Raw genomic sequence first — 16,842 nt, forward strand, 5'->3', positions numbered from 1 at the left:
GAGGGACTAAATTTTAATTTTACCAAATTCAGTGATGACTCAAGAATGAAATTTTAAAAGATCACTAAGGGCAAAATGGTCAATTGAAAGAGAGAGAAATCTAGAGACAATGATGATGTTGGAGATATTTTAAATAAAATAAATAAATAAATATTAGTTTATTAATACTTTAAATTGATTTTTAAATGATATTTTATTATTTTATTATTATTTTATTTAGTATATATAAGGAAAGAAAGATGAAGAATCATCATCTTTTCTTTCCCATGCAAACCAACGTGAGAGAGAGGAAGAAGAAAAGAAGTTTTTTTTCTTTACAATTTGGTCCTTCCACCAAAAATTCACCATTTTCACCTAGAAATCAAAAGAATTTCCATAGCTACTAAGAGAGAAAAATGTTAAGGAGACCATGGGGAGTTAGAATATCAAGTTGGATTCAAGAAATAGAAGCTGGAGGAGAGAGAAAATCAAGTTAAAGATTAGTATCAATAGAACAAGGTAAGTACATCAAGATTTCAATATGTTTTTAAGTTTGTTATTATTGACAAAGCATGGAAATAATGTAATAGTAGAGTTTTCTTACATAAGGTCCTATATTCTTGATATGTTAGTGAAGAGAAAATAAGAGAAAATGATGAGAAATGGTGTAGAAAAAGAAAATAAGGGTGTTATAACATGGTAATTAATGTCTTGCACTAAAACAGTTTTGGACAGCAGCAGTAGTTTAACTTTGAAAAATCATAAAAGATTGTAGAAATATAATTATAGGATGAATAAAATATGAAATTAAATCTTATTAAGTCTAGTTTCTTATAGAAGAAATTATGTAAGCAATAGAATTTTAAATCATGATATATGATGAATTTTCTGAGACAAGGTCAGAATGATTTTGGGTTCCCCTGTTTTGACTTTTTAAAATCATAAAAAATTGGATAAAAATAATTATGGGTTTAAATTTATATATTTATAATCCTGAATGAGTATATGTTCAAGTGAAACAAACGGTAACATCATTCGAATTCTGTACGAGGAGATAATTAATTTTTAGTGAAGAAGGGTCGGAACTGTCAGACAGCAGAACAGGGGAAACTTCAATGAATAAACTGCATTAATTGGCCCAACCAAAAATTATGAAATTTTTATCGTGAGAAGAAGTATGAGTCTAGTTTCTGGTAAAATTTATGGATTTTAATTTGGAGTTATATAGCTCCAAATATAAATAATTTAGTGACTATGACATAGATGGACAGCTTGAATATTCATAAAAGTAAATAATAAAGATTATAAATAATGTTACTTACAAGTGTGTTATATACATTAAGGATGTGGAAAGGAGAGGAGGAGGAGGAAAATATATATGAATATTCATTTAGCATGGCTAATTTGCATGTTTTAGGCTCAAGGACTAAATTGAATAAAAGTAAAACTTTATGGGCAATTTTATAAAAATGTCAAAAATGACCAAATTGCATGAAATGGATTATTTTATTATTTAAATTACAAAATTTAATGAAATTATTAATTTAGTTCAAGATCGGGGAAAACATGTTTTAGGGATTAAATTGAAAAGTGTTGAAATTATGGAAAAAATTCTGATATTTTATAGAATTCATGGACTGTTATCAATAAGTATGATAATAATAGCTGGAAATAAGGATTAAATTGCAAGAATTTTAATTTCCTGACCCTAAGGATGAAATCGTCATTAATTAAAAGTTTAAGGGCAAATTGGTAATTTTTCCTAGAGCATTAATTAAATGCATTAGAATATGAAATGAATGAAAATGATGATCAAATTTATTTATAAAGATCCGGACGACACAAATACGAGGCTTGATTGTGGAAAAGAAAAGATATCGGATTAATGAAATTATAAACACAAACAATCAATTAGGTAAGTTTGTGTAACTTGAATTGTATTTTTAAACACTTGAAATATGTGGTATATGATGAAAATATGATTTGAATGTTCAATTCATGATAATTTATGAAATATTGATAATACTCGATATAAATTGAAAATAAATCCCGGTTGAATGGAATGAAATTCATGATTATATTTGTGAATTGTATTTTTGTCATGCATATGAAATTGATATGGATATATTTGATAATGCCCGATAAAATGATAAATCTCATTGAACAAAGGAAAATCGATGGATGTAAGTTTCTCGAATTGGTTGTAGTTCTGCAGATGTTGCAGACACACTATAGCTCGAAAGAGCGTCCCGATATTAGCCCTCTCGAGCTTCCCGTTATAGCTCTTCAGAGCGTCCCGATAGATTGTGATCCGCATGTGTTGTGGACACACCGTAGCTCTTAAGAGTGTTCGATATATGGCTCTTCGTGAGCTTTCCGATAGTGCTCGCTTGAACTTCCCAAAATATGGCTATCCGGAGCTTCCCGATAGGCTCTTCGTGAGCTTCCCGATATGGTTCTTTGTGAACTACCTGATTTCGGCTCTATTGAGCTTCCCGTTATAGCCCGGATTAGCTTCCCAATATTGCTCTTTATGAGCCTCCTGTTAAATAGCTCGAGACGGTATAAATGATCTAGCCCGGACGGGTGATCCTATCCTGATATAGCCCTCCCGAAGGATATGTGGAAAATGGATTTAGCCCGGACGAGCAATCCGAAATAGGGTCTGAATATAGCCTGGACTGGTAATTCAGATCCAAGCTCATTAGAGTAATTGTCGTCACAGGGGATTTAGCCTGGACTGGTAATCCTAACAATACTCTATGAGTTTATATTGTAGGGGATTTAGCCTGGACTGGTAATCCCACTGCAATGTTGAGGTTCGCGAGAGTGTGCTCTCTGATATGAAATGTATAAGACCATGGTTGAAAGATACCATGGCAACCTGATATAAAATGTGTAAGACCATGGTTGAAAGATACCATGGCAACCTGATATGAAATGAATAAGACCATGGTTGAAAGATACCATAGCAACATGACGGGAAATGAATAAGACCATGGTTGAAAGATACCATGGCAGCGTGACAGAAAATGAGTAAGACCATAGTTGAAAGACACTATGGCATTATGTCAAAGATAAATAAGACCGTGGATGGGAGACGCGATGACATCTATTGAACAATTGATATTCAGGTAATATGTATCAGATGATGAATGATTATATGAAATGGTTGTGTGAAATGTTTACAAGAACTGGTCATATGGAAATGTATGTACAAAATAGTTGTATGAAATAATTATGAAGATAGATAAACAAAATAAGAATAAGTACATAGAATATAATTTATGTTAAGTTTGATATAAACTTTACAGAATAAATACACATAAAATAAATGGAAATGATGGAGCATGAAGTATTGATATAATGAAATGATTGATATATACTTATAAAGAAACGGTAAGAGAATGATATGTTTCATGACATATACATATATGATTATCTTTGATATGTTGATACAAGGAAATTATGTAAGTAAAGACAATTATTAAACTCAAGCGTGACATGTCGAGAAAATAAGTATATCAATGTTGAATTTATATGAAATATGTGCAAGTATACTAACAATGATGTTGTTTGATGCTTAGACAAGTGTCAAGCTATTGATTGAATGGTAACATATTTAATCATAAGAAGCATTGAAATGATAAGTACTTAGATGAAAATATTTAAGATTTTGTGAAATTTTTTTATGATCCCGATTTAATTTCGGTTGGTTTTTAATGTATGTTTGGGGCTTCAAGGGCCCAATAGATAGACGTTATGATTATTTTCAAAATATGAATAATAAATGACTCAGAATTATCTAAAAATGTTCAATAAACTCCGGTAATGCCTCGTACCTATTCTAGCAATGGGTAGGGGGTGTTACACAAAGGACATTAAAAAAATGCGAATTGGTGAACTTATTGGTTCATTAAAAACCCTTAAGGTGAACCTTGATGAGACAAATAATAATAAAGGAAAGGCTAAAAAGTGTATTGCATTCAAGTTGCATCTTTAGTTACAACTGAAGGTAAAATTACCATGGAAGAGCTGCAGGAGTAATTGGCTTTACTCACTCAAAATTTCAATAAGGCATTTAAATAGTTGACTAGGAAAAATAGGAGATTTGATGCAAACAAAAATTTTGGTAAAGAAAAGGGTAAGGGAGTTATGATTAATGAAGATGCATCCAAGGAGAAAAGGAAGGGAATATCATATCATGATTGCCAAACCTTTGGCTATATTCAAGCTAAATGTGCCAATACTTTGAAGAAAAAAGTTACTTTGTGTTACCTAAAGTGATGAACATTCTTCAAGCATCTTAGAAGAAGATGATGAGTGTTTTAACAATTATGATACATTTACCTCCTAAGTTGTTAGCAGATGCAATGACGCAAATAATTCAAGTGATAGTGATACTAAGTCTATTGACAACTTTATGAAAACCTACAAATCCATGCTAGATGAATAAGTTCAAGCGTGCAAGGTAAATGAGAGACTCACTAATGAAAACTCCTTACTGAGAGGTTATGCCATGTTCACTTAAAAGGCATATAATGTTTGGTGAGGTATAATGTTGTAAAGGGTTTGCCAAAGTTAGGGGAACCATTCTCAAAGCATGTGGAATTTGCATAAAGGTTAAGCAGCATCATGAGGCGCATTCCCAATTGCAACTAATACAAACATCTAGTCCTCTAGAACTTTTGCATATGGATTTAATTGGACATGTGCAAACTAAGATCTTAGGTGGAAAGAAGTATGTCTTGATGTGTGTGGATAATTACTCAAGATACACTTGGATAAAGTTTTAAGGAAGAAATATGAAACATTTAAAGCCTTTAGGAAGTTGCTAATTGGAAAGATAACGAGGATCTAAATTATCATGCCAGAGAATTTGAGAATGAAGAATTCTCTAATTTTAGTGACAACAAATGCATTCAATATGAGTTTTAAACACAAAAGACTCCCTAGTAAAATGGTGTTGTTGTAAAAAAAATCGTAGGATCCAAGATATGCCAAAGTCATGCTTAATTCCAAGGGAGTTTCTCACATGTTTTAGGCAGAAGTTGTTAACAAAATTATCCATGTGATTAAGAAGGTTCTATTAAGGCCCAAGACAAGGATGACTCTATATGAGACGTGGAGACACTAAGTGATTTCTATGTATTTGAGAGTACATCTTATATTTTCAAATGTTAAGTATATCACAAGAAATTTAATGTACGGAGTGGTGAAGAAATTTTCCTTAGGCAACCCATCAAATAGTAAGACAGTTGAGATGTTCAACAAACGCACAATAATTGTTATAGTCATTTTGTGTAGTTATCAAATATGAACCAACCTACAATCAAACTAGTGGAGATGTAAATAAAGAAATAACAGTTACAAATGTAGACCCAATGACCATTTCATAACAAATAAAAAAGCTTTGTGAATAAAACATTACAAATCAATAACATTAATGATCATTTTATAAGAAAATAAAATATTTAGTGACCAAAATGTAATTTAAATCATACAGAGGTAACTATTCCTGAATTTTACCCAAATTTAAAAGCTTTCCTTTCTCTTGAGAAAAAATAACCCTTTTCTTATTTGTGCTGGAAGAGAAGTGCAAAGCTTTTGAACCATTGCAAAGTGGCGTGATCTCCAAGAAATTTTGCAGTTTCTTCATTTAAAGCTCACATCACATTTTCTAAACAAAATTTTAGATAGTTTATCGCAACTAAATTTCATTTCAAATACCCCCTTGATTCTCCGATGTCGGTTCGTCATTTCTCTGTTTTTAATTTCTTTGCTAAGCGTAAAACCCTAAACCTTCATAGCTTAGTTTTAAAAAAAATATTAATTCTTGTGTATGGTGGATGTTTATGCAGATCTTCGAGTATAATGGGAGTGCCCTTGTAGCCATGGTAGGTAAGAACTGCTTCGCTATCGCCAGTGATCGGAGACTCGGAGTTCAACTCCAAACAATCGCCACCGATTTCCAGAGGATTTCAAAAATCCACGATCGACTCTTTCTAGGCCTCTCTGGCCTCGCCACCGATGCTCAGACCTTGCAACCCCTATCTGCTTATTTTCTTTTTATCTTTTTGAATTATTAGCATGTGTTTTATGCTGATATTTTGGCTTTTCTTTAAAAAAAAAAATTTGAAGGTATCAGAGGCTTGTGTTTCGGCACAAGTTATATCAGCTAAGAGAAGAGAGGGACATGAAACCTGAGACTTTTGCTAACCTTGTTTCTGCTATTCTTTACGAGAAAAGGTTAGTTTAAAACGCCCAGTTAAATATATTTTTTGGATTAGTCCAATTGATTACTTAAATTAGGGTTTTTCTTTTTATTTCACATTTGAGCTAACCTTTAAAGATTAATTGAAGAAATAGAGAGCTGTAGTATTGTTTTATATTGCCAAATATTAATATTGACGGATACTAATTAATTAATGACAGCAGCAGGTGCATGAGATAGTCGGAATAGTGAAGTGGTGGCATGAGATTTTTTTTTTTCTGTAACTATCCCAAAAAAGGGTTTTGTATTTTCCTAGATGGTATTGTGCAAAATACTTGTTACTGTTCATGTCAAGGGAATACACTTGTGTCTTTATTTGTCAAGCAATGCTTCATTGCATTCCGTTTCTTGAAGGGAATGATCCACTTTGTCTTATGATAAAATAATCAAAGTTATTCTTGGCCTGCCCTTTTCATGTTTAGCCTTGGGATGTAATCGATGGACTCTTCTTTTCATAATGAATTCAAGCCCTTCCTTGATGATATCTCAAGGTTGAGAGGAATCCCTAGGAAAGATTAGATTTGGAATAGGAGTTAAACTTGAAAGAGAGAACCTCTATATATGTGAGTTGTGAAAGAGATGAGATTTATGACATATTTTCCTTTTTATCATAGGTTTGGTCCATACTTCTGCCAACCAGTAATTGCTGGATTGGGAGATGAAGACAAGCCCTTCATTTGCACCATGGATTCCATTGGAGCCAAGTAAGTTGAAAATGCAGTGCACCTTTTTTCTTTTTATTTATTTTTTGGTTTTCAAGAAACAAACTGGATATATCACATTGATTTCTTTGTAAGACTAAATAATTAATTTCCTTCTATAAAGGTGTTTATTTGCTATCTTGTAGGTTGATGTTAACAGGTTTAGGAAATGTAGTTGTTAAAAATGTACTGCTTTTTTATTTGGGTGTCAAGGAAACTCGAAATGTATATATTCACTTTGATTGCGTTAAAAAGAAGATTTTAGAAAGTTTGTTGGTTAGTATCTCTTCGCAATGAAATAGCTATTTGACTTGATTCTCATAGGCCAAAATGTGTCCATAGAGAGCTGTTGCCTTATTCTGTTCTGATTTTATATTTAGAACTGAAGTAGCTATTTGGCTTATGTTCGTAGATAACTGTTGCCCTATTCTCTTTTCTGATATTATATTTATAACTTCTCTGTTGGAGGAGAGGTGCAACTTCAGTCCCTAAAATAACAATAACAAGCTGAAGAGGTATCCAAGTTACTTAGTAGTAGTGATCTAGGTTTTGGATTTGAGTAGCATTTATATCAGCATTTGCAATTTCCTTTTCCTCCTGATCTCTTGCACGTTTTTCAACATACAAGGAATTCTGGATGATATCATATTTTGTCCTGCTTCATTATTGCATGCTTGTTAGCGTAGCCATACAGGCTTGATCACTTCATTAGTGCTCATATTGCATGTACATGTGTGTATTATTTTGGGTTCCAATGAGTTTGATTAGTACTTGAAAATGCTACTTGTGTTTATGGTTGTCAGAACCGGACCAGTTGAACTAGAAATCAGTGGTTCAACAGGTTCAATCAATACCATGAAACTAGAGAAGGTTTAACCAATAAAAAACCAGTCAAACTGGGTAGAAATTAGTTTAATTATTAATTTTTTTGTTACAATTTATAAAATGAATGTCTATGTTTCTATTATTGTTTCTTTTTGTTTATTTATCCTTTTTTAATGAATTTTCTAAAAAAAATTTATTTTGTAATGGTTGAATTGGGATCTGTCTGGTTCGACCACTGGTTCAGATCCTTACAACATTGGTTGTGGTTTGAATTATTTCTTCATATTATTTGTTTCAGTTACTGAGCCTCTTGAGGCAAATGCTCAGTTGCCAACCCTATTTTGGTTTATGATTTCTTTCTTTGAAATGCAGGGAGCTGGCAAAAGATTTTGTTGTAGCTGGCACTGCCTCAGAGTCTCTTTATGGTTCCTGCGAGTCTATGTTCAAGGAGAACATGGTTTGTCATTTTCTTTTTCTTTATTTCCTTTTGCTCAAATTGGAATACATGTTGGTGGCTTTTAAGAAGTGCAGAATTCCATCCTTTACATGCAACCTAAAAGCTAAGACATTTTTGGATTAGATTAGGTTACAATTATTCATGCCAGTAAAACAATTCATGCTTTATGGACTGGTTTTTTCTTACTATTCAGGAACCTGAGGAATTGTTTGAAACGGTCTCCCAAGCTCTCCTTGCATCAGTAGATCGTGACTGTTTGAGTGGGTGGGGAGGGCATGTGTATGTTGTGTAAGTATATATATACTGATATCATTTGTTGAAATTCTTGCTAGCATCGTCTTTTGTGGAGTCATATTTGATAAAGTAGAATAAGGTTATTGTTCTAACCGTCCAAACCCTACCCTTTTTGTCATAGAGATAGAAACTGAAGAGTATTTACTTGTTTCTTGAATAATGGCATGTCTTGATAGCTGAAACCTTTCACAATTGGTGTCATGTATTTACATTTTGCAGAACACCTACAGAAGTAAAGGAAAGGATTTTGAAAGGAAGGATGGATTGAGTGGGACCAAGTGTTTGTAAGATCCTTCATCGCGGAACCGTGGAACTTTAGGTTGATTAGTCATTAGGTTTGATTGACTAAGTTGTGTACATTATTGGCAGCAGGGGTGAATTTCTGGTGCATGTGATGGGGTAAAATTTGTTGGATCAATGCATGCATTAACCCAAAGTTTAAATGAGATGCAGGAACTGATTTATTATTATTATTATTATTGAGAAATTATCCCTTTAAATTTTACCATCAAGCACTCTTTCTTTGTTTGCTAGTCTTTTTAGGGTGTGTTTGGACGAAAGATTTGAAGATTAATTTAATTTCTATTAAGGTTTTAAAATTTTAGAATTAAATTTATTTAGATAAAAATAATAAAGAATAATAATGAAAGAATTTCAAAACTTCAAGATGAGATTTTAGTAGATCAATTTTTTTTAAAATAATTTTATTTCATTTAATGTACATAGTTTTACTATAAAACATAAATAAATAAACAATTCTTAAAATATTATTTTATGTAGTTCTAAAAGTTTTATGTTATTAATATTTGTAATTGTTTTTGTAAATATAATGATATGCATATTGTTTGTTATTTATATATATTTTTAGTATCATTAATTTTCTTTTATAGATATCTCACTCATGAAATTTTTATGGATTATTTTTAAATAATTATTTACTTAAATAATTAAATTATAATTATTAATATTTGGAACAAATCTCAAAATTGTATATAATTTTATGGGTTAGATTGTTAAATTGATTCGACGAAAGGGGATGCTTTTTCGGGCTTCTTACTCGAACGTCTTGCAGGTACAATCATTTTGGTTTTGCTACATTCTATTTGATGAACAGCATCACTTCAAATATGTGAATGGGAATCCTCCATTGTTTTCTTCCTCTAGTGAAAGTTTGGATCTACGTATGTATTTTATGTATATATATTTAATTTTATTGTTTAAACTTTTTACTCATGAAATATATATTTTGAAGTTTAACAAGTACAAATATAAAATTCAATAACTATAGTTGATAAATTATTACAAATTGATTATTCGAGTAATCATTAAATAGAGTTAAATTATTATACTATAAATAAATAAAGAATTAGTATAATTTAGATTAAAACTAATAAAGTGGATTAACTAGAATATTGAGCATATGAAATGTTATAGCTTCATACTCATTTTTAAATATGTATTAAATTAGAATCTTGTGCACAAATAATTCAAGATTAATGAAAAGTACATTTACTTTTTCTTAGTTCCATATTAGGAATTTGGATGATAGCAATGAATGTCCCTAAACTGCTAACTTAGACCTACCCATATGAAGAATTTCTTTCTCTCTCTTTTGGGGGCTAAGTTGAAGGATTTATTAAGAAAAGTAAGTCTCAGAAGATTGTCAAAATTACACCACATATCTTTAGTCTAAAATTCAGAGTGTAGATTTCAATTGGGTTTCTTCAATGATGTGTACTTTTTTATCTGTTATGTATATGAAGTGGGAATATGTTGCAGTTGTTGATGATAAAACCTTTTGCATGTCATATTTTGTACACCAATGGAGCTAAAGCACTCTATCATTATCAGGTTGATGGAGATCGCTGCATGTGATAAGAGTTTCCACCATCGACCTTCAAATATGATAAAATTGCGTTCAAGTCCTTTCAAAAATTGTAAAATCATATGATAATAAAATTATATTTTAACCCCTTAAAAAGTTTATAATTCAATTTTGACTCATTTTCATTTCTGGCATCCAAGTTTCAGCATCTTTTGTAGAGGAATTTTGGAAAGGCAGCAACTAATTAAATCATCCACTTCCCTTTTGTATCATCCACTTCCCTTTTGTTCTTTCATATCTTCAAACTTGCACTTTCCTCTCTCATATGCAAATACCGCCACAATGTTTGACTGATATATTCAAATGCGAACATCAATATGATTCTCCAAACATAAAAAAAAAAAAAAAAGTATTTATATCAAATATTAGTCCAAATACAAATAACATTGTATAAGAATTAAGATCATTCTCTTAAAGCTCTTCACTGGAATGCATTATTATATTGGGATAAAGTCGTTATCTTGATTTCATATTGTGCTCTTTATAAACAAGAATCAAGTTCTCTACCATATCACATTTTTCCCATACTTCCTTTTCTACCTAATTTCACAATCTCATTTTCGGCATGTGTAGCTATCGATTTGTCTATTTTTCTTTACATAACTTCATTTCAACCATTATGGGAAATTTCCTTCTTTTACTATTACATATTGTAATTAAATTATAGATTAAATCCAACCAAGCATAATTACATGAATCAATTTAATTATATTTATACATAGAAACTTGTTGGAAATACTAGAAAATACGTGTAATTGATTGTGTATCCGTATATGAGTTGGTATATAATATAGGGGTAAACTCAGGTAAGTTTTTGTTTTGGTCATTTAACTAAGAAAAGTTACAATTTGATTATAAACTATTTGAAAGTTTTCATTTAAGTCATTAAACTATTCAAAAAAATTTATTTAAATTATTGGGCTGTTAAGTTTTTTTTTTTAATTTCGTCGGTATGCTTCAAGCGACGATTCAATGATCAGTACGGTAGATTAATACCCATTAATGAGTAGAAGAATATGCCTTAGCTCCGAATCGATTTGACGGTTAGTGTCGAAGATTGGAGAAAAAAATTGTTTAAATTTTGGTTCATAGATTTGTGGTGTCCAAAGTTGTTCAATGAAAAAAAACTTAATTGTAGAAGAGAAGAGGAAAGAGAGTTTTCAATTGGCACAGACAGTACGAACAAAGAAAGTCATATAGCATTGATTTTAATAGTCCAGTGACTTGAATGAAAACTTTTAAATAGTTTAGTGACCAAAACAAAAAGTTATCCATAGTTTAGTAACTAATTGTGTAGTTTACCCATATATATATATATATATATATGTATGTATATATATATGTACGGTGACTTAGGAAATATGATATAGGATTGCTTTGCATAAAATAAAGCTGCCCTCTCTTGAAAGAAAGCTAAATTTGAGGCAAAGTACGACGTTCAAAGTATAAGAAGAATCAAATAATATAACATATTTGGACTTCCCATCGCTTCCAATGGAAGTTGCCTTTCCCTAAAGAAAAATTAAAACATTATTATATATTTTATATATTATATATATGTACGTATTCCTATGGATTGGATCTACCATTTCAACTTAGTTTGGAATTTTAGATTGCATTCAGTCTTCCTATGGAAAACAAGGATGCAAAACAATCATCAAAGAGGGTGCCTTTCACCCAACTCGATCAAGTCAATTCGGATTTCGCCATGGCGGTGGCATTGCAAGAACAAGAAAGGGCATTCTCGATGCTCGAGAGCATCGAAAGTGAGGACAGCGAAGAGTACAATAGCGAGTCATCCTATGAGGAAGGCAATGTTAATGATTACGAATATTTCGAAGGCCTCGAAGCCGGAGGTGACCTAGAGTTCCTTGAAGGCCAAGGTAGCAACAATGATGAAGATATGGAGGACGATGACTTCGAAGATGATGATGATGAGGAGGATGATGGGATAGATCCAGACGATTTATCTTACGAAGAGTTAATTGCTTTAGGAGAGATTATAGGAGTGGAGAAAAGAGGACTATCCCCAAACGAAATTTCATCGTGTTTGGTTCGATGTAATTTCCGATCCGATGAGTGTAAAACTGGGATCGATCGGTGCGTAATTTGTCAAGTCGAATACGAAGAAGACGAAGGAGTAGTTGCTCTTCCGAATTGTGAACATCCATATCACTCGGAGTGCATAACTAAATGGCTTCAAGTTAAGAAGATTTGCCCCGTTTGCAGCACTGAAATTTCATCCCCCAAGAATTAAGGCTAGGACTGCTTAGATCTTTTTAAATATATATATATATATATATATATATATACATGATTTGCCTCTGCAAATTCTTATGATTCAACAATTCTATTGTACAATTCTATTTCATTGTGAATAAAATGGAAAAAAAAATTCATGCAGCTTCATTTTTAGTAGAAATATTCATGTTCCAATGCAGGACCGAAGTCAGAATTTTTTTTTGCGGAATTAAATTATATATTTTTACGATAATAAAAATAAAAATTTATCATTTTAATACATTATATCTTTATAAATTTTAAGGGATTAAATCAAATTTATCATTTTTGAGACTAAAGTATAATTTTAACATTACTAATTTAAAATTTTATAAATTATAAAGAGACTTAAATAGAAAATTTTCTATTGTAAGGGGACCGGGCCTTGTCACCCTTAGCTCCACCCCTATTCCAAAGTATTCAAATATGAATATAAGATACCATTTTACTTGACTAGTTTTTACATATATGCTGAAAAAAAATTATTGGGGAAACTATGTTTTTTTTTTAATGTACTGATCTATTTGGAGAGAAAAAGAAAAACATGTCTTGTAGTAGTGTTTTCCTTCTAATAGTAACTATTTTAACCGTAACTTTTTCTAACAGCTAAAAGAAGTCCAATGGCCATAATTTTTTTTATATAAATCTCTCCAAACTTCATTCTTTTTAACTCGATACTCGACCCTCAATCCTCATTTCTCAATTTTCAATTTTCAATTTTCAATTTTCAAGTCTCAAGTCTCAATTCTCAATTCTCAATTACTTTTTAATTCTTTATTTTATTGCTTATAATTTGTAAAATGACAAATCAACTTATTCGTTTAGATGACAAGCATATCTCCGATATTTAATTACAAATGGTAAGAAAATATTATTAAATTATTTAATTTTAAATAGTTAATTATTACATGGTTTAGATTATTAATTTTTTTATGTTTATGTACTTAGCTCAAAGGTCAAATTTTGAAGGCGTATATAAACAATTTACACAAAAATGGATCAGATGTCATTTATGGACACTTGTGAGATGTAAGATTTTTATATGTGGCTTGCATGCTCAATGGGACTAAATTGTATCCCTCACTTATTAGTGCTTTGGTTGAAAGATGGAGACGAGAAACGCACACATTCCATCATCTCTGTAGTGACCGTTGCAATGGATAACAGCTCTGACTCATCTGCTCATTTTGAATCAAATATCTTGCTCCACATATTTAAAATCGAGAAAATAGTAAAAAAATATATAGTTCTCATCACCCAAATCCCTAAACTTATACATAATTTAACGAATTACCACTACAGTAAAACTGACTTTTAGCGGCGTTTTTTTAGGCCTTTAACGGCGCTTTTACAAGCGCCACAAAAAACGCCGCTATAGATGGCGCCACAAAAGTTTGCGGCGTTTATTTTAAAAAACGCAGCTAAAGGTCATGACCTTTAGCTGCGCTTTTCCCACAAACGTCGCTAAAGGTCATGGCCTTTAGCGGCACTTTTCCACAAACGCCGCTAAAGGTCATAAATTCAAAAAATATATATATAATATTATAAAGGTCATGAAAATATAAAAATAATGTCCATGATATATATATATAAATTTCCTATTAAAATTCATTATCAAATTAAATTTTCTATTAAAATTTTAACTTTAAAACTAAATACAAAAATTAATGAATTTAAATTTAGAATTTAAAATAATAAATTAATAACACAATTAAAATCCAAAAGTTAGAACTCAAGTTATCTTAAATATTAAAATAAAAATAAAAATTTAGAATCAAAACTAAAATAAATAATAAAACTAGATTAAATATAAAAATATCAATAAAATAAGATATTATAATGAAATTACTTAAATGAAATAAGGACTTAAATCATAACCATGTAAAATATAATATTTGAATACCCAAAATTATCAAATGTAATGTTTACTACAATGTTGCAGAGCTCTTATTTCCCACATTGTCATTAATTTCATTTGAGCGACGATCCTTCTTGACTTTCTCCTTACTTCTTCGCATGCGTCTCCATACCCGAATTGCATTTGTCCGCTTCCTTTTGATATTGTGATGCTAACTTCTTAGCCTCGAGTAAAAAAAACATTTATGTAAAAATTATAACAATTAAGCATTAGTGACATACAATTAACGATTAAAATAAAATAAAACATATATGTAACAAATAAATTGTTGGTCGAAAAAGTTGTAAAAATGAAAAAGAAATGCGATCAACTAGCTCACTGTAAACTTAACTGCAGACTTTGAATATGCCATAAAACATAAATAAAACCCAAAATCACCAATATCACCCTGAAATGAAATTGTCGTAACCATTTTTTTGAAAAAAACGGGGATCGACTTTGGTTTTGAAAATGGAAACGAAAATTGGGAGTCGCCACCAATCTTTTTAGGTGTGATTGGATCACCTTGTAAAAGTGGTTGTTTTTAATAAATGGTTTGATTTATTTAAACAACGATTTTTGTCCACGTAAATCAAGAAAATAGGTTCGAGTCGATTACATACGAGGAAGGATTAGCACCTCGTAACGCCCAAAAATTGGTACCTAGTTGATTAATTAATGTCTTAGTGTCAAAATTGAAAGCTTGAAAGACAACGAAATACGATCCTTCTTCGTAAAAACGCTAATTTGAAAATGACCAAATAAATTAAAACAAATGTTAAAGACTTTCTCATCTCGAAGTAATAAAATGTCACGCCCAGTAAGTTAGGACACTATATCCCAAACTTCGAGAATGAGCTTGCCTTTATTTAAAATTCATATATTCTAAATTTTTTTAAAGGTTGTTCGGTTATTGAGGATAAACAAGAAAAGTCGAAACCCAGTAAGTTAGGGCACGTTTTCTCGAATTTCCTAATACCAAATATTGCCTTTATTTTAAAACAAATTCTTACTTCGAGGTGACAAAGTGTCATACCCCGTAAGTTAGGGCACAACACCTCGTACTTCCAAAAATAAGTATTATATTTTTAAAAAAAAACTCGTATAGCGATTTAAAAAAGTATTCTGTTATTTAAATTAAATGAGAGAAAATCGAAACCCAGTAAGTTAGGGCACAAATTTCTCAAATTGTCTAAATACGAAACTTGTTTTGTTTTAGAAAACACAATTATATGCGTCAAGTAAAGGACCAACGTAATCATAATCACATGGTGAAATGAGAAACAAATCGCAGCATTAACATGCATAATAATAATAACAAAGGTGATGATATAAACACAATAATAATGACGAGTAACATAAACTTGCGATATATAGATACATGTATGAATAAACGAATAAATATAATGAAATAATGATAATGAGAACAAAACGAAATAAAATGAAATAAATATGATGATAAATGAAATAACAAAACAAATTGTAGTGTAAATTTGATTTTAAATCGAGGATAAGCAAATAAACATATGAGAAAATAAACAAACTTAAAAATGATAAAATAATAATAGTGGTATAAATATAAATAAGTATTATATGAAACAAAATAATGATACAAAATAAAAATTTTCAAAGTTCAAAATTACATGAAAGTATAAACGAATACATAATAAAATCAAAGTATTATATAAAAAACGTAAGTGTATAAAAGAGAAACCATAATAATAATAGTAGTAGACATAATAAAAGTAAGAATAATACTAAATATAACAATAGTGATATCAGTTAATAAAAATGAAAGAAAAAAAATAATAGCTATAAAAATAAAAATAAGAACCATGGCAATAAAGAATAATGGCAGTAATAATAATAATGAAAATAAGAGTAATATTAATAGTACATAAAAATACAATTGTAAAATAATGACAATAGCAGTTATAATATATGGGTAATACATAATAGAAAGAATACAAAAATATAGTAATAATAATAAACAATAACGTATATGTGTGAACAATAATGGTAGTACAAAAAAGAAGTAATGATAATAATAATAAGAGTAATAATAATAATATAATGATGATAAACAATAATAAAAGGAACAAAAATAATAGTAATAATAAAGATATTTAATAATAGTAATAATAACGATGATATAAATAATAATATATACATAAAAATAATAGTTAGAAATAAAAATAATGGAAGTAGTAATAACAATAGTAATAATAATAAAGATAACAGCAATAATAA

General features: G+C 30.3%; 2 protein-coding genes across 2 annotated transcripts; both read left to right on the forward strand.

Moving 5' to 3' along the window:
* The first annotated feature begins 5,834 nt into the window (after window positions 1-5,834).
* Window positions 5,835-9,035, forward strand: LOC108484329 (proteasome subunit beta type-3-A-like). The gene is made up of 6 exons (XM_017788074.2): window positions 5,835-6,022; window positions 6,121-6,228; window positions 6,868-6,957; window positions 8,152-8,236; window positions 8,430-8,524; window positions 8,750-9,035. Exons 1-6 carry the CDS (start codon window positions 5,835-5,837, stop codon window positions 8,796-8,798), a joined length of 615 nt encoding a protein of 204 aa, XP_017643563.1. The 3' UTR covers window positions 8,799-9,035.
* A 2,932-nt stretch (window positions 9,036-11,967) lies between these two features.
* LOC108485902 (E3 ubiquitin ligase BIG BROTHER-related) lies at window positions 11,968-12,837 on the forward strand. The gene has a single exon (XM_017789746.2). It carries the CDS (start codon window positions 12,046-12,048, stop codon window positions 12,670-12,672), a length of 627 nt encoding a protein of 208 aa, XP_017645235.1. The 5' UTR covers window positions 11,968-12,045; the 3' UTR covers window positions 12,673-12,837.
* The last annotated feature ends 4,005 nt before the right edge of the window (window positions 12,838-16,842 follow it).

Source organism: Gossypium arboreum, chromosome 6, assembly GCF_025698485.1.
Source record: "Gossypium arboreum isolate Shixiya-1 chromosome 6, ASM2569848v2, whole genome shotgun sequence".
Classification (NCBI taxonomy): Eukaryota; Viridiplantae; Streptophyta; class Magnoliopsida; order Malvales; family Malvaceae; genus Gossypium; species Gossypium arboreum.